Source organism: Magallana gigas, chromosome 6 (assembly GCF_963853765.1).
Source record: "Magallana gigas chromosome 6, xbMagGiga1.1, whole genome shotgun sequence".
Taxonomy (NCBI): Eukaryota; Metazoa; Mollusca; class Bivalvia; order Ostreida; family Ostreidae; genus Magallana; species Magallana gigas.
The window spans coordinates 18739784-18765057 of record NC_088858.1 but is presented as its reverse complement, the minus strand read 5'-3'; the positions used below and the strand labels follow the sequence as shown (position 1 = coordinate 18765057).

The 25274-nt window shown below is 32.4% G+C and overlaps 2 protein-coding genes across 4 annotated transcripts; both read right to left on the bottom strand.

Annotated features, from left to right (window-relative positions):
• Positions 1 to 1403: 1403 nt before the first annotated feature.
• On the bottom strand, positions 1404 to 10227 carry LOC105328218 (uncharacterized). Of its 2 annotated transcripts, none has more exons than XM_034470655.2 (13): positions 10071 to 10227; positions 9425 to 9589; positions 8592 to 8702; positions 8388 to 8465; positions 8193 to 8302; positions 7409 to 7495; positions 5308 to 5400; positions 5106 to 5210; positions 4188 to 4368; positions 2609 to 2764; positions 2321 to 2406; positions 1759 to 1829; positions 1404 to 1673 (listed from the first exon to the last, which is right to left on the bottom strand). In XM_034470655.2, the coding sequence occupies exons 1-13, from the start codon at positions 10129 to 10131 to the stop codon at positions 1580 to 1582; spliced, it is 1398 nt and encodes a 465-aa protein (XP_034326546.2). In that variant the 5' UTR covers positions 10132 to 10227; the 3' UTR covers positions 1404 to 1579. The 2 variants fall into 2 exon arrangements, with proteins under 2 accessions (XP_034326546.2, XP_034326547.2); XM_034470656.2 differs by having other exon boundaries at positions 2609 to 2761.
• A 1321-nt stretch (positions 10228 to 11548) lies between these two features.
• LOC105324250 (uncharacterized) lies at positions 11549 to 23519 on the bottom strand. 2 transcript variants are annotated; one of them, XM_034470657.2, is made up of 13 exons: positions 23367 to 23519; positions 23108 to 23230; positions 22041 to 22151; positions 21821 to 21898; positions 21607 to 21725; positions 21095 to 21181; positions 16700 to 16792; positions 16481 to 16591; positions 15604 to 15787; positions 14211 to 14345; positions 13882 to 13970; positions 12065 to 12135; positions 11550 to 11977 (listed from the first exon to the last, which is right to left on the bottom strand). In XM_034470657.2, the coding sequence occupies exons 1-13, from the start codon at positions 23428 to 23430 to the stop codon at positions 11890 to 11892; spliced, it is 1353 nt and encodes a 450-aa protein (XP_034326548.2). In that variant the 5' UTR covers positions 23431 to 23519; the 3' UTR covers positions 11550 to 11889. The 2 variants fall into 2 exon arrangements, with proteins under 2 accessions (XP_034326549.2, XP_034326548.2); XM_034470658.2 differs by lacking the exon at positions 12065 to 12135 and having other exon boundaries at positions 11549 to 11977.
• Positions 23520 to 25274: the final 1755 nt, after the last annotated feature.

Below are 25274 nucleotides of genomic sequence, written 5' to 3'. Positions count from 1 at the left end.
CTGGTCTTTTTAAATTAACCTTTCGGTCAAAACATTGAAGCTTGTTTGTAGATATTTCAGCTTTGGATACTAATAACACACTATCATTAGCACATCGAGTAGGCCTTGACCATGAGTTGAGTGTGCCATGGACACTAACCTTACGCAATCAAGAAATATTATTTAAATCTCAAGGATTCGTCCATAAACTTTTGTACAGATGTTGATATGTAAAGGTAGAATGTTGTTGCCATATAAAAGTACATTAGTATTAATATTGACTAAATCTAACACAAACAATTGATCAAACATGTTGTTTCTCGCTCTAGAGTATTTTTTACAAAAACAAAAGAAATGATACACATCTTCTGGTTGACCACAAACACAACGGATTATTTATAATATTACTTTTACAAAGATCATAGTTTAATACACAGTTATGTCTCAGCTTTGTATGAATAATGTTGGTACAGCGTTTACCAAAAGAAAAATAAATACTAGGTGGTTTCGTAACTTTAGGCATATGTTTGCGAAACAAATTGATTAAGGTGGCTGTTCTGGCTTCTATATTTAGTCTTTACTCTACTACTGCACTCTTTCCTACCAGGGATTAAAATGGGTACCTTGCACATGAGACGAGCTGGCTAATGTGAATGTAAAGCATTAGCGTCGAAATTTGGCAGCTCTGCTTGAATGCTCCCCGGGGAGTTGAGGATGTTTTTGAGTATGCGGGTCTCGCCATGGGGTAATATGTAGACGTCGTGCGAGGCAAAGTACTTTGCGAGCAAGACTATAAACCACTACCTTTACCTTTCATAATACAACGACTTGTTTTTGTAAATCTAATCAGAATTAAGAGGTAGGGAATAATTACGTAGTTAATATTTCCAATTGTCCTTTGCTCGAGTAATATCGTGTGCAACAAATCGTCTTACAGTTTTTATCTAGAACATGATACATCTGCATGAGTTATATTAATATGGAATGTATATAAAACCCATTTATTTCTGGTCGTCAGTTCAGGTAACATTATAAAACAAAACTCATTTTATATAAACTTTATGTAATAAGGGACCATACCATTTATAATCTAGTACTTTCTATACTAGATAAAATACGTTTCTATTTTTTGTGGGGATGTGTTGTAAAATGTACCAAAACATTTCCTGTTTCCTGCTTTATTGCAAAGAAATCCCTCCGCATTTGACAAAAATATCAACTTCATACTATTTTAAAAAGGACATTAACTACAATCTGTGATTTAAAACAGTTTCCGTTGTTCAAATCCCTCGTGATTAAATGTGCATTTTATAATCCAAAAACAATTTTCTGAACCTATAACTTTTAAGCTGTTTTACAAGGTAATTTTGCTTTAACAATCATTTTAAACTTGTTACCATTTCCTGATGAACCAAGTTAGTCAATCATTTTTCAGTTTTTATTTTTCTTCGCACCGAAATAACAAATCATTTTTTACATTTCATAAAACAAAGATACCAATGTTCTCAACTATATACATTTCTAAGAAGTGTAAATACTAGAGAGCTACTGTTTTGTTAATAATACCCAGGAAACACTGTCCATGACGTCATCGATTTTGCTATTGTTTATTTTCTGATGATGTACTTTTTTTATCACTGAACATTTCCTTTTGAAACTGATATAGCTGCATTATTTCTGGATCTCGAGGATCGCTTGCAAAAAGAAAGTAAAACTGGTATAAATTTGCAATTTAAAATGAATCAAACAAATGATATTTTTGGTACTGAAATTATTTACCATAAGAGCAAATCATATTTATTTTTGTATCCAAATCTGTAATTGCTTTGGACTCCGTTGGGCCATATCACCTGCAAAAAACAAGTGAATTGGACAAATACATAGACTTTCATTAATTTATCAACCTTGTATAAAATTGTGCCAGTTTTAGGAAAAATGTTAAGCTTCTAGTTAACACAGCCGTACTAAAAAGAAATGAAAAAAACTTGTCAGAAATATAGAGTCTTTTCTGTACATGGTTGTCGTTTTCATCAAAATGGTGGGCAATTTGATCTTCTTTTACTTATTTGAAGCACATTGACTATTTGGTATTCTATGTATCAATACATTAAGTACGAAGGTCCTCATGAAAAGGATTTAACAGATAATGGTAGGAATATATAATGAAATATTGAAATGGCAAGTGTTTTTATTGATATTTAATTCCTTTTATAAAATAAAAATAAAACAAAATCAGTCAATTTAAATATTATATTAGGTTTGTGATGAAATGAGTTTTTGAATGATCACGCCAGGACGCTAAACTGATTGACATATATTATAAAATTATGATTTAACTCACATATACTTCCCCTCTGCCTTCTACTCTATAAACAGTCCCGATGCTCTCTTCGCTACCGTCTTGATCTCCCCATTGCCAGTCATACCCTTTCAAAAAAGTCAAATTAATCTCAGGGTCACATTGTGATGATATGTTTTAAATATACCGTATATGGTTAATATCATGATTAAATCATCTCCTTGTACCAAAAAAAAATCATGTACAGAATATACGAGAATTTCAAGAACAATCATGTCTTTTTTACGTATTCGCGAATTCGTCCCGATACGCTAATTAAGTTGATGTTACCTCTCCGAACAAGGCACCCTGTAGCTATGGTTTGATTTTCTGGAATATGCCGTGGTTCATCACAAACTGTCAGATCATATGCCTCCATTAATCCATTGTTTCCATATCGATAATCAAATGTTTGACCGTTATCCCATTCTACAAAAATCCAGCCTGCTAAAAAGAATTAAAAAGAGAAGTTTGCACTGAAAAGCATGAAAATAAATATATCTTTTTCAAAACTGTTGGTGTGATAAGTGAATCAAAGTACTGAAGTACTGAGGGGAGTTGATTTTATCGATTATCATTTATTTTAAAATCAAACAATCATGCATGGCAATTAGTTTCTAGTCTGTATTTGAATTATGCACTTTTTTATTATACAAATTTTTAGACTTTTACGACAAGAATTTCGAAAAACCCCATATAAATCATGTTGTGTAATATTTAAAGATAGATATCAAACTATGTATTAGTAATCGAAACAATTCTAAAAATCGTATCGTTGTAAAAATGCAATCAATGGTACACACAAATAAAATACATAGATTTGTTATACATGCAGAATTTAAAATGTTGTTTAAGAAGAGTTCACAGTTTTTTTCTTAACACATGATATATTAGGAATATATGCTGATTTAAATAGACAACGGCACTTTTTTGTCGTAAACGCATGGTCAAGATCGTGGCAAGGAGTTAGCATATCTGATACCACTGCATTCTTAGAATCAGTCCCCATCATTATTGTGCTCTCTGTTTGGTGGAACGAATTTCTGGAAAAGCGTTTAAATGATCATGCATAAAATATAGGCTTTGCTACTTTTTCAACTCTTTATATTTAAAACAGTCTTGAATCTTTTAAAGGTCGTAGAAGCACTGAGCGAAAACATTTAAATTTTAATAATAATGTCAGGTGTCATGTTTCAAGCAAAAAATAGAGCACAACTCATTAGCATGACTTCTGTGTTTGTGCCATTATAAAACGAAATAAAAAAAAAAAAATTAAAAAAATTAAGTCAGCTTGGCCTAGCTATTACAGAGACAAGCACTTAGAAGGTTGCGTTAACTTCAACGCAATGAATATGGTCAGAGAATGCTTTGTCAGATTCAAAGCATCAGGGGAAATATTTTTGAAATCTCAAATAAATATTACAATTCAAATTCACATTTGCTTGCTCATGATGTTCTCAAATTTCTGGGGTATGTAACAGTGTTCTTAACCATCTCCATCTAGACAAGGAAACCTTACTCCGGAATTCTAAACAGCTGTCACCAAACCGGGAAGTGCTTTGCCCATGGTTGCCCATTTGCCCAACAGCTGCAAGTATTTTAGTGGATTGTTTTCGTTTTAGAAACTTAATCTTAAATCTGCTTTAAGTATTGCCTATTTGACTTTTTGTCAGTTATGTCAAACCACAGATTGTAGTTATATTATTAGAGTGTTTTATGTACCATTTGTAACGGTAAAAACCATGCAATCTTAAATATGTGAGGTAGATTATTAAAATTTCGAGCAAGTATCACACATCTTTATTATAAAATAATAGACTGTGAATAAAAGATAATAAGCCTGCGGAAATATGCAAGAATGTAAACTTACCTTTATCACAATGGCCAGTAACCGTTCCGACCCCGTAGCTATCCTGGTTACCATACTGCCAGTCCTCTCCTCTTCGTACTCTTGTACCAATACTAGGCATTGAGGCATATTGCTTTTGCTTGTTTTCTTTACATAACTTCCCATACACTTCCTTTTCATTCAATATTTCGCAAACCTGATTCTATAGACATATTTGATTCGTCAGAGAAAGCATGAACTATACTTAGTGTAGTATATTCTACCACTTTAAAAGAAATTGTATATTATACAATATTTACATTCTACTGTGTTTTTCCATTAAATTCCGTGATGGTTAAATGCCTCTAAATGCAACACCTATTCACTGCGTATGAATTTACGAGTAATTTACATAAGTAGTTCTCAAACAGTGATTTCTATGTTATCGGTTAAAAAATGTATTTCATGAATGTTGTCAAAACACCATGTTTTATAATTATTCGACAAAAAAGTTGACTTTATTGTAAAAAGCAACATTTCAAGAGTTATTTATCATGAATTATATTTTCATGCTCGTCGATCTCATCTCAACAGTCTATGTGAAAACCAGTTTAAACCGGTTTTACAAAACAGCTGTTCTTGCTGTTACTTATTCACTCCCTCCGTGATCTGCACTTAATATCGATTTATTTAAGTAAACAATTGATTTCTTTAGTAAGGGAATGTAAATATAAGCATTAAATGATTTATTTTTGACGTCGTCGTGTCAATAACTGCCGTCAGGTGAGCAGACAAATTATCATAACGCGCTAACGCGCGTTATTCAATTTGTCTGCTCACCTGACGGCAGTTATTGACACGACGACGTCAAAAATAAATCATTTAATGCTATAATAAAGTTTTATGCATTTCAGCCTGAATTTCCAATCCAACTCAGAACTTGATTCACTTTATACTTACAATGTCGTCTTCATCCCCATGACCAAAACTAGAATATCGTGTTCTCACAATGTCTTCTGTTAGTGTCTCCCCGCGAAATTGGGAAAGAAGTTTACCGGCAACACGCTATATTAAAACATAAGCGATGCAATGCTTTTGATTTATACTTGTTAGAATTCATTATCAAATTATTCTTTGTAACGTAAAACTTAAATATTCTTACAAAGTTTAACGACAGCCTTGCATATTGCCGAGCTTCCTTCCATCCAATGAGTCGTCCACCTTTTGCTGCTATCGCTAATGCTCCTAATAGGCACTTTGAATAAAAAAAAAAGATAGGGTTTGTTTTGTTACGTCATTTTGATGGTCATTTTCTGTTCTCAGTTAAGGGGGATGTGCGGCCATCTTGTACATTTGAGGATAAGAAGGAAAACATTTCTCGAAATGGCTTGTTTCTGTCCGAAACTGGCCAAAAATGTTGCCAAAAGATATAAAAGCAATAATTATGACGTCCTACATGTCATTTTGATGCATAAAAGAACAGGACAATGCCTTTTTAATCATTCAGAACAGCTGTTGAACTGCGCAGCAACAGACTTATTTTGAAGATTAAAAAATCTGGTAATATTTGAATGGGGGTTATTGTTGTCCTCTCTACAACCATTTGTTGAGAAAAATGTCTAAGCAATTTTAAGTCTTTGTTATCAAATAAGTTTATAAAAATGAAATAGAAATGGCAGGTTTAAAAGAGTCTCAAATAATTTTTAAACATCGAGCAATGACCCCTGTACAAATATTAGAGCACACACAGTTTAAAAACCCTGTAATATTGAAGATGTTGAATAATAGACGTCCACGTCCAGTTTCCTTCACAAGCCACAAAAAATAGTTGGTAAAACTATGATTATAATATTAAATGTAATACAGCAAGAATTTACTGATTGATACTATTCATACGTTAGTACATTGTAGTCGCCCCAGCAATATTAATCACGCAAAAAAAAAATCAGAATTAGACTAATAAAACACAAAATGCATTCCTTAACTAAGGGATCAAAAATAAATTAATCAACAAAAAAGGAGCATTCAAAATCATTTGCCTTATTACTTTATCCAAACCAAAAGCTATCAGAGATTAAGACATTCCAATGAATGAATGTTCTGTATTTAATCATTCGAGGTACATATATTTCAATACTCTTTTTAATTTTGATGGCAAAATACCGAATTAGCAAGTCAGATATAATTGATTGTTTGATGTACACATAAACAATAGTTTGTCAAGAAACACATCTGCATCACAGCTTCCTCAATTTTATATAAAGCAACTTTGACATAATTATGCAGTGCAATAAATTTGAACCAAGTTTCATACTACGGTACCGATCAGACCCAACCTAACGCCAGAGTAACCCCAACTAGACCCGGGTACATTTGGGGTTTACTTGGGGTTTATTCTGGGTTTGCTTCTGAAAATTTGGGTACACTCGGGAGTTTACTTTGGGTTTTTGGGGTTTACTTGGAAATTGCTTCTGAGGTCTGCAGTTCGCACTGAAGTGTTAAACAGACCCGTCTTTTATCTTACCGTCCTACTGCCTGTAATTCCTGCCCCTTGTATTTTCCGAATAAGCAGTCAGCGTCTGCTTTGAGGGGAATACTTCTGTCCGGGTTTACTTTCTGTGTACACCCTGAGTGTACTTTGGATTCACTCTGGGTCCATTCTAGTAAACCCACAGTAAACCCAGAATTTAGTTGGAGTTTACTTTCTGTTAGGTTGGGTCTGATCGGTACTGTATAAGGTTCAGAAAAAAGCAGACGTATTTAGTAAAATCCCACCTTGACCGAATATAACACATAGTCCACCAACAGTTAGCCTTCTTGATAACGGTGTGCAATAACCTTAAAGAATTGTTCTAGAACAAATATAATGGTCATATCTTAAATGCTCTTCTATATAAAACCCTTGTCTGGACCAAATACCTCTCTCCTTAGCCCTATTCGGCTCAAATAAAAAGAGTAACTGTGGGTAAATGATATGCAATCAACTTTAACCACGATTCTGTGTAAAATCTAAAGGTCATAGTTAATATCTTTGAAATCCACTCATGGGCAATTATCATATCTCCCCTGGGCTGATTGCTCAGTTTTTACCCAGTTCTTCAAGAAATGCCTATAGAGTGACATTTTGAATGTAAAGTGACAATGAACCAGTTTCAATATTTATACTCTTCCTGTTATGTTTTGAAAATACATATCAAATGCTTCAAACCCAGCGTGTTCTTAATAAAGCAAATAAAGGAAATTGGTTATAGTATAATACTTACATAGTTTGGAGAATTCCCAACTGGTATAAATGTAAACGGGTTCACTTTTCCCTCCCTCTCGGCAAGAGAGAAAAGTCTTTGAAATGTCTGAAATTAATTAACACAACTTTAAAACATGCAACATTCTTATTCACAAAATATTTTTTTTATTTTTAACAGAATGCGTATTAATTTGCATGTGTTACAATTCTTCCCACGAGGTTATAGTACAACACGTTTCATTATATGAAGGTTATATAGTATGTAGTTATTGACAGCAGGATATGGAGAGAATAGTAGGATGTAGAGTCAGTTGATAAATAAGTTATAGGACTTCGAATTTAACATACTGTAGAAACTCCAGTAACACCAGAGGATCCCAATATGAACCACGGAAACGGAAATAGAATGCACCCGGTCAATAAGTTCGATGATTATTTACTGTCTATATCAAAAACTACACGCGCCGGAAATATTTTATCAAAATGATCATTAGAGGACCTCAAACTCCTCAGCAGAAGCACATGTTTAGATGCGCTTTAAGATTTTAAGCTATTGATTAGGAGGCCAGGATATTTGAAAAAAATAAGTAAAAGATGTTTGCGGGTATGTATATGCTAACCAACAAACATAAATGCTTGATAATATTCAATATCTTTAATGCAAATACTTTAGATAGATAGATAGATAGATAGATAGATAGATAGATAGATAGATAGATAGATAGATAGATAGATAGATAGAAAGATAGATAGATAGATCGATCGATCGATCGATCGATCGATCGATCGATATAACATCCTGCCTTGCTATTGGTCGTTGTTTCTTTAGGGTCTGATTTGGCTGTGGGGTTCCCATTTGAAATCACCACAACTCTAGGCCTGATTTCAAGAGGGTGTAGATAAACTGTGCCACCTAGAATACACATATATGTACCTATACTTATGAACAGAACAGACAGATTCGATAAACTGGCGATCCATCAAATGATTCACAATACCTCCTCTATGCTTGATACATGATAGTGTCAATTCAATTCCCGCTTCCAATTGAGGGGGTCCTATACAATCAATGCTGTCTGTTTGAAGTGAAAAACAATTTATCAAATTTTTAAAATCAATATCTAAAAAATGTTTTAATAGTAATTTTTAAAACACTAATTTAATGTGAGGAATATTCTTTAACTAAAGTGATTAATACTTACTAAAACATTTCTTAATGGAGGTATAATCGTTTGAAAAATAATGAAGAACCTTTGTCTCTGCCCCACATGCAATAACTGCGACATTGTCATCTAGGTTCAATGCACTGTATTCTTTAAGAACAAGTGATAAATATTAAAGCATTTATTCAGCAATTTATGTTACAGAACCTACAGTTTTTACTTGTTGTTTGTAAATAATTTGTTACCATATCATTTTCATTTTGATCCAAATGCCCAAAATTTAGTTATAAGACATCACAACGTTAACTTTTTCCCGGTACAATGCGTTTTTAGCATGTATTTAAAACAGTTTTCCTTTCAGAAAAACAGTGAGAACAAGCTTGAACAAACAAAATATGGTCATCAAAAATGTATTTATCCAAACCTAATAAGAGGCAAAATCATTTCCTTGTTGAAAATGTCGCTCTTTATTTCTCATTCGAAGAATTTTTGACTGATTTTTATTGAATTATAAAGAGAAATACTGCCGTATACTGCAAGCAAGTGCAAATAAATCAAATAAATATGTACCAACTTTATATTATTTCCAATAATCTAAAATTTACATATCAACCTAATGTACCTGAAACACTTTAAACATTGGCGAATTATTAGGGCGAACTTGGACTCATATCATATACTTTTTAATAGAAGAAAGTTGTTTAGTTTGGTGGTTTAAATCATCGATAAAATGATGATTTTGAGAATATATACATTTTTGAAAATAGAGAAAGGTTCCAAGACAAAAGTGTATATTGCGTTAACGTTCGAAACTGATGAAAAATAATGTATGCATGTAAGGTAGGTAATACTAAAAGAAAAAAAAAGTTTACCGTCTAAAATGTCAAAAACAGCTTTTTTCATTTGTCGAAAACCTTCTCCTGCCATGCTTTCAGATGTATCCAAAACAAATGCAGAGCAAATTCCATTACTATGTTGAAGTTTGTTTTCAAAACAATTTAACTGTTGCGTTAGAGCCTCTAGTGTCAGTTGTGATTCTATCAAAGTATTTGAAAAATCCTTATTAACGAATTATTTAAAAAAAATGAAAATGTTCTAAAGCAATATTTTTTTTTTCATGAGAGCAAATGTTTAAAGTTAATACAAGTATTTGGTTAACATACTATGCATAAACATAGTTACACCTGCTCGCCTATTGCTTGATTGTAATACTCCAAATTTTATAAATACGGAAATGAGAGTACTTTACAAAAGAGTACTTTTCCCATATGACCATTTTGGCAATGCAAATGCCAAATTAATTAATATTAATAGCAAATATGATTGCATGTTAAAATGAAGGCATAATTAAAACCCATAAAGAAATAAGCTATAATAATATTTCAAGCATTACTAAAAGGCTCGATAATTCAATAGATTCAACACATACATGTAGCTTTGGCTTGAATGGTTACGCATCTCAATTGTCTATCTGGAAAATGAATTGAAATGCTAACATTTTTTAAAATTACGACTTACTTTTAAGGACTTCCTCTGTTGATTTATATTTTTTCAATAAATCGTTTAATAGCTTGTCCATATCAATTATCTGAAATCTTCAGAAATACGAATTTAACTAATGGATTCTACACAGCTTATCGCATCACAGTATATGCAGATGTATACGTATAAGGAAGTGAGTCTAATTTAAGACACTCTGTTCATCACTGTAGTTTTTTAAATTCCGGTTTAACATAAACTATCAGCAGAGTTTCCTATTCTTAAAATAGTATATGTGCATTTCGTTCTTTTGGATGGATAAGTACAAGTTTGTTTTGAAACCAATGCCTGCATCGCAACTTGCCACTCTTCTTGTTTAATCCTCGCTTCCGCCAGGTTGTTTGAGTTAATATGTATTCAGGGTTATATTCGCCCCGTGTTATTTTCACCTTTCTACACTTGTAAGCGTTTCGCTCCGTCCTAAAAACAGTCGTGTTAATAGAAATAACTCTGTTTTGTAGCAATTAACCCATTCTGAAATTTGTAAGCTGACAACTAGGACAGAAGGAGCGAAAAATAAAACGGAGCGAATATTTCCCTGAATACAGTAGTTTTTCACTATCTCACTTTAATTGTTCTTTATATGTCGCCGGGTTTCTATATAAATATACGTTTCGATGTCTGTTTCAATCATTTCGCAGTGGATTTCAATTGCTTTTTTTTTGTAAAGGACATTTCTCTAAAGATTTCTTTGCTATTTTTGTTGATTTTTTTAACGCGGTTTCTTTCCCTTGACTGTTTTTTATTAGATATTTGTTTTCGTATTTCCCCCGGCTTTTGATCAATTGTGTGGGTCGTCGCTGAAAGAGGCGGCTTTTTTGCGACTCCGGAGTTCCCAGTTCTGCACATCCGCGGGTAGTGTTCTCTCTACCGCACTTGAATGTTGTACCCGAAACAACACATGTAACATCTTTGTCATATGTTATACATCAATTTATGAGATCATAGGAATGGCCTTAAATGGAACACTATAACAGGAAATATATTGTTATGTCTTGCAGTCCTCAAATACTCAAACAGATCTAACTATCGAATTTACGGTAAGTTCGTAATTTTTGACAGCGGTTATATGATTCCTAATTTAGAAATAACGTACAAACTGTTTGGTTTTTGTTTTTTTTGGCATTTTTGATTAATTATCTTATTTCAGCATACGTGTTTTTAATGATATTCGAATTCTTGAACATGACCACTAACACAAAGACTGATTTGGATGTGTTTCAAAATACGACCGCCAGTATGAGGTTCCATTGGCTCTAAAATTTATACCATTATATTCCATTCTGCTATTTAGTGTTTAATTAAGTTAACCTTAATTACAATGTAGTTTTAAAAAAATCACAAAGTAGAAAAACTGAGCAAGGTATTTTTATGTTCTTTTATTTGTTTCTTGTTTGTTACATCGTTGCTTACATACAACGATGGTTTTATTTGTCAACATCTACTAAATGAGCATTTCCCGATCGCAACAAATGTCTCTAGAGGAGAGGTTTTTGTAGTCGAAACCAGGAAGGTGTGTGTTGATAACAAGTCCTTAATCCTTGTTGAAATGCAACAGGTGTTATCTAATTATCTAAAATACATTTCACTTAAGCTTCTTGTTGCTTTTATTCAACTTTATTTAACGGAAACCAAATAACTACATTTGTTGACTAATGTAAACATTATTGTTTTTGTTCAAGTCAATCATTATACTGTCACAACTTTAGTAGAAACATTAGTCTTAGCTTCATTAAAATGAAGGGTAGTTGTTTTTTAGCACCAAAAATCATCAGAAATATTTTAGTCAGAGTTTTAATTAGCTTGACGTTTCCCCTTTTCTATCTTTGTACATCGTTTCCTTTTGTGACTTATATGTTTCCATTACTTCTGGATCTTGGGGATCGCTAAAAAGAAAAAAAAAAGAAAAATTAAATAACTAAAGCAATCTTTTAATTAAAATAAATAATTTTGTGTTAATAAAAACTTCTTACCATAAGAACAAATCGTATTTTTTTTTGTGTCCAAATCTGTAATTGCCTTTTACTCCATTAGGCCATCGCACCTGTAAACGTGGCACATATAAAAGCGTAAATATATTTATTCATCCGAGCCCTAACGTATGTTATATTGAAATTCATGTATATTAAAAAATATATAACACTGTGCCGGATAATTATGCCAGTGCCAAGGTGGCATTTTTGCACCCGCTTAAGATGCAGTGTCAGAAAAAACCATGTATACCAAATGATAGACCATTGTCTAGAGAGTATATAACCACTTTTGTTTTTAGTGTGTTTCACCTGACAGGTGAGATATTTACCTTTGAAAATTAATATCCCATCGGAAAATGATAATTCCCATAGGAGAATTGACTCTCCTACAGGAAATATTGACAATCCTATAGGATTTTTTGAAAGTCCCGTTGGAATTATATTTCCTATAGGAGAATGGTAATTCCTGTAGGAATTTGATTCAGACATGAGTTTTCCTATAGGATATTAAGTTTTCCTATCGGATTTTATCAAATCCTATCGGAATTTAAATTCCTATAGGGAGTTCTTGTATTCCGATAGGAAATTTCAAATTACCTATAGGAATATTGATTTTCCTATGGGAAAAATTATTTTCCTATAGGAATTTATTTTTGAAAGGTGAATATCTTACCTGACAGGTGAGATACACTGATAACAAAGGTGGTTGTTAACTCTTTAAGCAATGGTCTATCATATGGCATATTTGAATTTTTCGATACATGCAGCTTAAGCGGGTGCAAAAATGCCACCTTGGCACTGGCATAATTATCCGGCACAGTGTTATATATTTCATAAATTTCTTGCATGCTTAAATTTTACCTTTGGCAGTCTGATTTAATAGCGAGTTTCGCATCAGTCTGATATTTTATTGCATATCAGACTCTTGAAGGATTAATTTCCTTTAAAATTGGACTCACATAAATCAACATATCAACAATTGAGATTTAAACCGAATGATTTAAGAACAATTTATGGCTCATTAACTTCTGAATGACAATAACAAGAGCGTTCTCGGCCAGTACGGACTTCAAAATATCTAATATTTATTCATAAAGAACTGTATTCGGTGTGCTTATCTTTACTAAATCTTTGTCGTCTTAAAGCTTAAGTAGAAAAGATTTTATGAATGCATCTACATCTTTCACTGCCGTCATATTTGTTTTAGATTTTACTATCAGTTTAATTTACACTCGATTCAGAGAATAGCGGGAAAATGCGTATAATACGGGCGAGTACTAAGGGTCAGTGTTGTATAGTTAGGACTATTCTCCGCCAGTTTCACGCAGTGCATTTACCACCATACAATATGTCATCTAAAATCTTATTAACGTAACTTCATTTTCTGATATATATAAGTCTAAATAAATATATTCACCCAAAATATTAAAATAAGACGTGTTTGGACAAACATTACCATATTAAAACTATCTACCTGTAGCTTTTTCTTGGCCGTTTTAAACGCCAATTTGAAAAATAAATACTCAACAAATTTGTCTGTAATGCATGTGCTTGCTTTTTAATATAATTATAAAAAGCCGGCTGTCCACCAAGCCTCTCTAGGTCACACGTTAGTTGTGTTATTTTGATATTTCCAAAAATACGAAAATTACTTTGATTAAATGAATAAAAACAGACTAGGGATCAACCTTAAATAAAAGAAAAATGACGGTACAATCTAAAATTACAGAAAAAAGTATCACTGTACTAATTTTCGACGTCCTATTGAAATAAAAAATGACGATGGGTTAAATGTAAAAAAAAAATAGTTAACTTACATATATCTCTCCTCTTAATTCTCTCACTCGATAAACAGTTCCAATGCTGTCTTTACTACCATTTTGATCTCCCCATTGCCAGTCAAGCCCTAATAAAAAACAGAATTTAATCTTAAAATTCATTATTATAATGAAATATGGCTATCTCTCATTTTTTTTTAAAACCAGAAGATTACTCCTGACTGAAATTTAAAGAGAAACGAATTGGAATCTTCCGTTGTTTTGTTTGTTCTATATACATTCTAATATTACATTGTCATTAACAGTGTAAAGAAAAGAAATAAAACACCTAAAATAAATCGTTAACCTGAATTTAAAAATCAAATTACCTCTGCGAACAAGACACCCTGTAGCTATTGGTTTGTTTCGTGGGATAGGCCGTGGTTCGTCGCATATTACCAAATCGTATGCGTATCGATAATCACCTCTTCTGCCATTGTCCCATTCTACTAAAACCACACCGACTGAAAGAAGCGTGATTCCTTTACCATGTTATCACAAGTCTAGTAAATTAATTGATGGACAAAGCAAAATACTGTTGAACAATTCTATTTTGACTAAGAAAATTGGTGTTTTGACATCTAACACTTTATTAATAACTTTAAAAAAAAATTAAACTCTTAATGTTTCTTTTTTATAAACAACGTCACTTAGAAGAAATTCACTATAATTATCTGTTAGTAATTATGTTCTTGTCCCAAAATGACTTAAACATTACACCATAGTAAAAGTGTTCCGAAACGAATATCATGCATTAAAAAGTACAATCGCATAGTATTGAAAATATTCTAAAAATTGAAGTTATCTTATATGCTCATTATTTTGGATTTATTTCAGAGATTTTGCGCAATTCAATACAATTATCTGAACCTCGTAATGATAATTATGCAACTTTTTGCCATCATGCAACATCTTGCCCATATTAAGGCATCGATTAATTTTCATGTGTGCATTAACTTTGTTTCTCTCTGGAAACTATTATTACCCAAAGAGAAAAAATAGCTGTTTTACTTATGAAAACTACTTAAACAGTTTAAAGATATGAAACATTTGCATAGCTTGCCTCGTATACCAATAAACCAAGCATGATGTGTTTGACAGAGTGTTACATTGTACTAAAAAGGAGATGAGATGGTAGCGTTGGTTCTTGACCTATTTATAAAGCATTGCCTTGTAACTAATTCAATTTTATCCACCCTTTATCAAATTGTAAAAGTATAGCCGATTGGCTCTATTAGTAAATAAATTGTTCAACGGAAACAGCTTTCAAATTAAATATAATACTTTTTAAAAATCTATAAATGCTTTTTTAGTTAGCTATAAATCAGTTACTTTCATGATAATAAAAGAGCATGGGTAGAGCAATTGTGGTTATCGTTGATAAATAAAAACATGTATCAAGTTCTTGAAAAGGATCTAGTATCGTACACAAAAGCTTGGAGAAATATAATTTGATTAAAGTCTGACAACTATATCAAACTTATTTCAATAAGATTAAAAGAAAATATTTTCGCTTCTTCCGGAGATATATTACTATTTCGTAGTACTTATCCAAAATATTTGATTTTTAATGTAAATTAATCTGTGTGGATTTGATTGTAAAAAAAAAGAATATTCCCCGAATAAAGTCTCCAAAATTCTTATAACAGAAAGACTAGAAACAGGTCATATAAGATTACTGAACAATGCAAAGAAAAGTAACAAAGGTTCATTTGAAAGTACCTAGATTAGTATGACCAATAACTGTTCCGGCCCCATTACTATCCTGATTTCCATAATGCCAATCTCTTCCTCTTCGAACTCTAGTACCCACACAAGGCATTGTAGAATATCGTTCTTTGAAGTCTCCATCGTCTTCATCTTCATCATATACCTCCTTCTCATTTAATATCTCACATACTTGATTCTTTGAACAAAAAGTTTCAAGAAAGTTTATAATCATAACGTTTGCAAAAATTTTGAAACTTTGAGTAAATGGAGTTATTGAGAAAATATATGAAGGAATCTTACATGTACATATATTCTTCAATAAGACGTTTTTCTATATGACAATATTAACCCCGCTCTTGCGATGAAGTCCAATATCCAAGGGGCATTAACTTTTCAATTTAGGTAGCGGGTTAATCATTCATGAACATCATAATCATGCATATAGTTTTTCCCAGTTATATATAGGAGAACATGTATGGAACGACATGTTTTAAGATTAGCTACAATTTCACTAAATGGTCCCGCCCTATGATATTAAGCCATGACTCAGGGGACATGAATTTTACAATTCAGGTAGAAAGCTTCATGTACATCATAAACTTTATTTATCTTTCACCATTGTGGAAGTAAAAAAGCAAATTTTTGATATTTGAATAATGTTCCCCTCCCCTATAAATGCTAGACCAAATGTTCCCCTCCCCTATAAATGCTATACACCTTTGGTCAAGATAACCCTATTAGTTTTAGAGAAGAAGTAGCAAATGTTCAATGGACAAAAAAGATCGCAATTGGTCACTTAAGTGACTCATGCGATCTTGATATATTAAATGTTGAGTTATTGATTTATTTTCAAATGATGACAGCAAAAAGAGGACATGATTATACTAACAATATCTTTCCAAGTTCCAGTTCCATGACACGAACATGGATACTGTTTCCTCACTACCTCTTCTGTTATTGTCTCACCGCAAAATTGAGACAGAAGATGACCAGCAACACGCTTCATATGAAATTGAAAAAGGGTACCAATGTGTTAAAACAAATTCATAATAAGTGTTTTATCAACAGTTTATCATAAACAATTAAGATATATCATAATACTGATTACAATATTTAGCGATAGTCTTGCATATTGCCGAGCTTCCTCCCATCCAATGAGCCGTCCACCTTTTGCTGCTGCCGCCAACGCTCCTAGGATGCGCTATTACATGTCATTAAAGAAAATAAAATCAGAAATTGAATTGATTATTTGGGGTTTTTTTTTGACTGCTTTGTTGAATGCCAATATTCATAATAAAATAGTATTGAACATGCATTCACGTATACTTTTTAGAATATTCATAGCCAAAAAAAATCCGCAATTAAACTATATAGACATATCATATTTATAAAACCTTCCATCAGTAAGAAAACTCCCGGGAGTTTTACAGACCTTACCAGGTTTTATTTAATAAAACAACTAGTTTCAGTGTGTTGTAGGTTTTTTTTATTCAATTTCATATCCTGCATGGTTATAGGGTTAGATAGTCTTGGACCATATCAGGCCATATGAATATCCTTTGAAAAAAGAGCTTTTTATAAAGACATAGAAAAATATTCAAAGGTTAGAAGCGTACAAAGCCTGTCAACTTCCCGAGCATTCCGTACACAAGTACGACAACTCCCTATTCAAAAAAGATAAATCCAAAATATATTTTAGTACAGCTATGACCTTAAAATTGTATCACGGTAGTTGAATTTTAATCTGGCAAATATATTTCAAAAACGTATTGCACAATATTGAAAATAAGATGAACAAATCATCAGACACTTCATTTTATCTAATACGTTGTACTAGATAAATACGAAGTTAACAGATATATCAATTGTGAATTTAATCACTTTTCTTGTCAGTCCTTTAACTTCGATTTAGTCAGTTTTGTCGATGGTCGATGCATTTTGCAATGAGGGCGAATATTTGGTAGCTTTTGGTGCATACTGTTCATGTCTTGTTTAGCTTAAAAACCACATTACGGAACATACGTGCTTACAACATCCAACGGTCCTAGTCCCTTCTTTACACTGACAGCCTTATCCCAGGATTTTGGTAGAGGAATATTTATCCAGAGGTTATACTGGATACATGCATGCAGAATGTCTCGTTCTGCTGTAGATAACTGAATGTGATAATTACTCCCAGTTAAATGTTCATCAGTATATCTAGATACTTGTTTACGCTGATAATACCAAAAGTAAGGTTTCTAAGATGAATAAGGAAAAGAACAGGGAAGTCAACCTGAAGATCATGAGCATGAAAAGTTTTCTTAATTTTAGATCGTCCATGAAATATGAGCAAAGGAGTGTCTGAAAACGTTTCTCGACTTTATATATTATATTTCTTAGGCATATTTCTTGCATTAATATCGTCTTCTTCGTTGTTTGTTTTTATGGGCGGTTTATATTTGTTGAAAAGACTGGCCAGGTTACGCAGTTAATTTCCTGTGTATGTATGTGGCTGTTTGGAACGACATGAACCAGACAGTCCCACTTCTTTAACCGCCCATTAAATGTCTCAAAGAACCAGCGTAATTTGGTCACGCACCTCTGAAGTTGTATGCTGCTTCATAGACTTGTCAAAAAACGAGAGTATCTATGTTAAAAACCTACAATCATTAAGAAAGTACAGTGCATTGCAAAAACCTTGATCAACAAATGTTGTGGTCATTCATGAAATCCATAAAATTCCCACAGTTAGACTTTATGATATGAGTAATAATTGACGAGGCATTGTTGCTATAGGCCCTTGATATACATGATATAACCAATAGTGCTTGCAGTTCTGAATAGTTTTACTAGAGGTCTATTCTTGAGCATCTTGAGCAGTCAATCTTTAAAACCTGTACTTTGAATTCTTCTGAATGAAGATATTTGTACCATCCAGAAACAAAGTAACCCTGTTAGAAATGGGATCCGAAAACGATTGTTTTGTTATGTCAGTTGTGTGATTTTATACAAGCTCTTTACAAGTGAAATAAATAAAACCCTTGTTCTTTGAAGGCCAAAGACCATGAATTTCTTTCTTTACTTAATATTAGTTTAATATATAGGTGTACTTAAACAAACTATGTCCTAAACTTGAAGGTGAATCTGACGATGAATTTGTTGACCATCCTTCATAAATCTTCAATTTTTTAAAGTAGGAGTCCCATCTGCGGGGGCCGTCTATCTGTTCGGAAATTAGTTTTTCTTTCTCCCTTGCCATGTTAGACTACATTGTGTAGTACATTTGGATAAAATGCGGGAGGTGAAAGACCTTCGACCAACTTTTAAAGGGTACCTGCAGCCCCGTGTGTGTGAAACTCATGTTGTAGAATTTATTTACAAGATTTAATGCAAAAAACCGTATCGAAATCGATGAAAAAAACCGGATTTACGCCGCTACAAAGTGGCTAATTTTGCCTGCTTTGAGAAATCCAATCAAGAGAATTGGGCGATAATTAAGCTTCAGAGGAAGTGACGTCATGAGGTCAACATGAGGGAAATTTCCTTACAAAGCTTTACAAAAATTCAATTTTACAGCCAAAATAATTCATAAAGGTCTGATGGTTTGACGTGTCTCCTTATTTTGTACATTAGAATTAGAAATCAGTAACCGTATACATTTTGTTATTGATAGATGTCTTTTTAAGGGATTTTAAAATTTGCTACTCTCGTCGCCTTATTACCGATGATTAAAACCTATTGCGCATGCGTCAAAGTGGTGAGGGTGGGTGAAGAGGGAGAGTAATTTTTTTTCCATTTTCTCAGAAAATTTCGTGTGGAGTTAACTAATCTGTCCCGTCTCAATAGAATGAGTTCTGTGTCTCCAGTAAAACTACCGAAGAAGAAAAAAAAAACCCAACCCTAATCCAAAAAAAAAAGGTCAGGAAGACAACATAGCGTCCAACGTGAACACTACTATGTCGGGCCCTGCTCCTAATTTATTCCAACATCCATACACTAGCCCTGTCTCGTCAGAACATCAACACTACCATCCATCGACAGTGGATCCACAATTTTATGCAAGTACAAACCCTTCTAATATGCACGAAACATGCAACAAAACTTTCAGCTGAACATTCAATCGAACATTCCTAACAATGACATTCCGTCACAAAGTACAGGCGTTCCACCTCAGTTGGTGATAGATATGTTTATATGTGTAGCAGGTTGAGGGAATTCAGGATATTTGTTCATCCGAATTGGAAATTATAGAAGACATCAGCATAGAGAGAGCGCACAGGATTGGCAAACGAGAGATTGGAAAGATTCGCCCGATCGTTGTGAAATTCACCAGATTTCCTAAGCAGGAACTTGTGCGTAAGAGTGCGTAAAAGTGAATTTAAGTTGAAAAACACATACCTCTCCTTTTCCAAGCATTTTCAAAGGGAGATCCAAGACCGAAGAAAACAACTACCTTCTATGTTGAAGTAAGCAAAGACCAACAATAGAAAAACGGTTTTTGGAAAACACAAACTTTTCATTCCTGGGCCGCTCTACAGACAGACCCAGGGAACAACGCCATTATCAAACCGTAAGGGATTCCAGTCGAGGTGATGAGGCCTGGAGAATATTCAAAATTATTGGATGGAACATTAATGAAGGTTTGAGAACAAAAGGGGGGCAGTTTAAGTGCTACTTGTGTACGTATGACATAATATGCCTATTAGAATATTGGATTCGTAAAGACTTCTCCGTGGATGTGGAAGGCTATACTATTTTGTGTTTATAAATACGATGTTTTTTGCGGATTGACATGTTTACCACTAGCAAATTCAATATTTTAAAAAAAAACTTCAATTGTGTTATCTTTAGTAAAGTTTTTGTGTGTAATTATCTAAATCAAGGTTTTTGGAGACTTTAATAGAAAAACGCGATCATTGCCAGACTCTAACGAAAATGACTCATTACATAGTGATGTTTTAATCAGTTTACATGTGCAGCGATAAGGAAATAAAAATACAGAGAGAACTGTTCATATATCGATAAAACAAGAAAACGAACAGTTTTAACACAATTTTCTTGTTTCTAATGTAGCGGCATTGACCCATTGATGTAACAGTTCATTTTGCGCTAAAATCGTTCAGGTGGGAAATCGGGTTTTCCCAAAATATCTCGAAAAGTACATGTACTTATGCGATCGCAGTAAAAATTTTAGGATGATGTTCGTTTATTTTCCACAAAGATCTCCATAACATGGTTTAAGTTAAATCTAATCCATAAAGTGTTCATCCATATATCATTGCATTAAGAATGCAAAATAATGATGATAAATGATTGTTGTCCTATTTTCTTCATTCAAGCGGAAACCTTGGATGTCATCAGCATCCAAATTATATCTTGAGCTCCATTCATTTTCATAAACAAATATCTTACGCTATGCATTTGAGTAAAAACAAATTGAGAATAAAATTGTTGTCTTATAAGAAGAGAAATGAATTTTATTTATAAAGAATTAATATATTTGCACAATATTCCAACCTACATTATTTGGATTTCTGCCAACTGGTATAAAGGTAAACGGGTTCAATTCCCCTTGACTTCCGACAAGTGCTAAAAGTCTGTCAAATGTCTGAAATAAATCACTAGGTATTAACAGTAATACATTGAAATTAAAACCGATAGTCTAGATTATTTTGAATTATATATAACGCATCCTCATTTATCTGAGTACTACATGTGTATTCAATTTCTTTTTTATAGTATATAAATTATATTCTATATCCCTGCCAACAAAAATCAATTCAATATTTATTCTTAATTTTGCACTGTGTATAAGGATGCGTACAGAAACAAATTTTAAGTACATGTATGAAGATTTTATATCACAAACGTTATAGAATGATACTCTAGAATAGTCTTTCTATAATATTACAATTTATTTTTTTATTGCACCAGAGATTAAACTTCAAATCTGCACAGGTAATATTTTTAGTGTTGTGGGGAAAAATTGAAAAAGTTGGGAATTTAGGAAAACAATGAAGGACTTAAACCAACTTCGCTTTCTGTCGTTGTTTCCAATGACTCTTTGGGGTCGGACAGGCCTGTGAAGTTCCCATCAGAAATCACCACCACTCTAGCTCTGATAACAAGAGGGTGTACGTTGGAGGTGTGACCTAGAAAATACATGTCACTTATGAACTTCCGTTCACCATAAGTATTGTTTTTCATCAACAGTTCATTTTATAAATGTTTGACAATACTTGAGTACCTCTTCCATGCTTTATACACGAATAGGACAAAATAATTCCAGATTCCAAAGGTGATGGTCCTTTGCAGTCAATGTTATCTATAAGAAAAATCTAACAGTTATTTGATGATTTGTTTTAATTAATGGTGTACTTTGAATGATAACTATTCTAAATGAAAGTTAATCATTAAAGAAACGTAACATGTTTTGGAATGAATATTTTAAGATTGCGATTACTCACCAAGGCATTTCTCGATAGAGCTATATCTGTTTGAATAATAATGAAGAAATTTAGTTTCGGCACCAAATCCAATGACAGCAACGTTGTCGTCTAGACACAAGGTTTTGTATTCTAAACAAAAAAGCATTCCTGGCAAAATGGCATGACTTTTGATATTGAGTTTCATAAAACACATTTCGCAATTGATAAGATTAATAAAGTGTATATTGGGAAAAGGGGGGGGGCGGAATAGACAAACCATACCGAGAAATTAAACAAAGACTTATAATTTCAATGACTACATTTTCTGAAACAGTAATGTTTGAGATAAAATGCAATTTATACCTAAATCATTTTTATGCAGAACAAATATGCTTTAGAGCAATGGTAACGATAAATACACAATGATCAAATCCTTCGACACGTAGTAGCACAAAAAGTCGTCGTTTAATTTTTTTTCAATCCATATTATTTCGATCATGCATCGTGCATTTCGACTGTGCAAGGGGGCATAGTGATTTACACCTCTGTGTCTGTCTGTCTGTCTGACTGTTCGTAACAACAATTTCTGTCGCATTTTTCCTCTGCCACTATTCATTGCAGATGCTTAAATTTTTAACACACTATTTGTTAAAGCACGCCATATCGTGGGATATATTATTTCGTCAAAGATATCTCAACAACTATTTATTGTAGATGCTTGGAATTTAAACACACTATTTGTTTAGACATGCCATATCGTGGGATATATTTTTGTTTTAATCGGACGTCAACTGTTTGTAAAATAACAACTTACTTTGTTTAATTTTAGCCTATATTTTCAAACAAATTTTCGTCAAAGATTTCAATGCAACTTTTTATTGCAGATGCTTGAAATTCTAACACATTATTTGTTAAGGCATGCTATACCGTGGGACCTGTTTGTACCACTCGGATGCGCACTTCCTGTTAAATGTCGACTTTCCAGATTTTTGCATTTTCACATCAGACCAAGGGTATTTCTAGTGAGCACTGGCTCACAGATATATTGTTTTCCCTGGTATTTTTTATCACTTTCACTGTGCAAAAAATAAGCAATACACTCTTACCGTCTAATATGTCCCAAAGAGCTTTCTTCATTTGATGTAAACCTTCTCCTGCCATGGTCTCAGATGTATCCAGAATAAATACAGTGCAAAAACCACTGCCATGTTCATGTTTTCTTTTCTGATCTAAAAAATGTAATTAAAATATCTATCTATCAATCTATCTAATCATCGATCGACCGAATTATTTAATTTATAATGCATAATTTCTATAAATACAATGAATTTTTAAAATCACTTTAATCAAGATACATGTACTTACTTTCGAATGTTTCCTCTATTGCTTTATTTTCCCAAAACAGTCTCCCAAATAACTGTTTTTCCATTCGTTTAAATCCAAACTTTTACCAAAAATAAAGAACTTGGTTGTCAATATAACCAACATTTGTAAGTTGAAAATACATATGAATAAGGAAATAATATAATTTGTAGTCAAATAACTATTTTTTAAAATTTCCTTTTATCTAATCACAAAATCTCTTCATGTCATATAGGGTGAACATTGTTTCCGATTATTAATAAACATAGTACAGAAAAAGAGGATCTAAAGGACAACCTTCCCATAGTAATTTGAAAATGGCACGAATTGTTTTGCTTTGGTAAAACAATGAACTTAACGTTTACGTTATGAGTATAAAAAAAAACAAACAAGGAAGACCTAAAAACAAAATTGCAATACATGCACGTTGTGTGATTCTTTAACAAACATCAATTCCAAAAAATAATTATTTTATTGTTTTCTCCATTTTTCCATATAATTCCAACTATGAATGTTCTTAATCATCGTCTACATTCCAAATTATCTTTTGAATGTAAACTGTCTTTATATTCACTGTCCAGTATGATCATAATTTGTTTTTAATTTATTCTATTTTAACTTGATTTAGTATGTTTTGGGAATGATAGTCAACCTTTACTCTTGCCCCTTAAAAATCCGATTTTTAAAAAATATTTGTCAAGCCAAAAATCATAATTTAAATTTAAAATAACTAATTATTCGCAGCGTAAGGGATGGTGTACATGCATTTTTATGAACCTAGGAACTAACATATCTATTCTAAGATTTCCAAGTGGGAGGAGTGGTTGTAATGTCTATTTTCATAAGTTTCATGCACTTTAAATCTTGCAAATGTATATCGTTGCAAATCGAGAAGGGGGTGGCATGCTACAGTTTTACAAGTAGAAAACCATGCAACAGAAAAATTAAGTATGCAGTAGAAATATGTGAATAAAATTTATCTGGTTAATTAATGTTGACACACCAGTATTATATATCATAGATCGATAAATAATCTGTTTTTGCAATATGACTTCACAAAAATGAGACCAATATTGCGTTTTGTTTCCGGTTTATATTAAAATTACAAACAGATTCATATAAAATAATTAATTTGACATATTTCATTAATATATAACATAATTGAAAGCCGCTATCGGTCTCTGTTTTGTGAAATTATATCTCAAATTATTATTATTACATTACACAAAATATTTGATGAGTCGAGGAACTTTAAATCCCCCAGAATGCTTGAGACACAAAAGGCCGGTACCTTCTAATATGTATTTGTAAACAACGGTCGCTTATCTTTACATGTACGCCTAAAGAATTAATTTGTTATGGTCATTATTTTTCAGACCGTCTTTCAGCATATGCATCAATCTTAACAAAACTTACCCTATTGACGCAAGTGGAAACCTTTATGTAAAAACATGCATCTGCTTTTTGGTGCATGCTGGTTTAATAATGAAAAGACTCAAAAGTTACCTCTAATACAATTTCAACTTAAAAGAAAAAACAGTTGCTTGATATCGTTTGGCATATTTATTATAACCAATTCATATTTTGTTTGTATTTTTGATATATTAAACATTTTAAATATATATGAAGACCACACCTGAATGTAACGACATTATAACATCTTAAAATTAAAACCACTCATTAGCAGTTTTTAATAAAGAAGGAACTACATGTAATAATGAATTAAAAAGGGATGCTTCAATGTCTTTTTAAATGAACGAGAAAATGAACAACAACAATATTAAAGATGATTTAATAATATATAAACCATCTCAATAACACTACTTAAGTAAATTAACATAAAGAAACACAAGATATTGTTATAGAAAATTGTTTTGTTAAGCTTGGTTTGCTTTAAGCTACAAAATATAT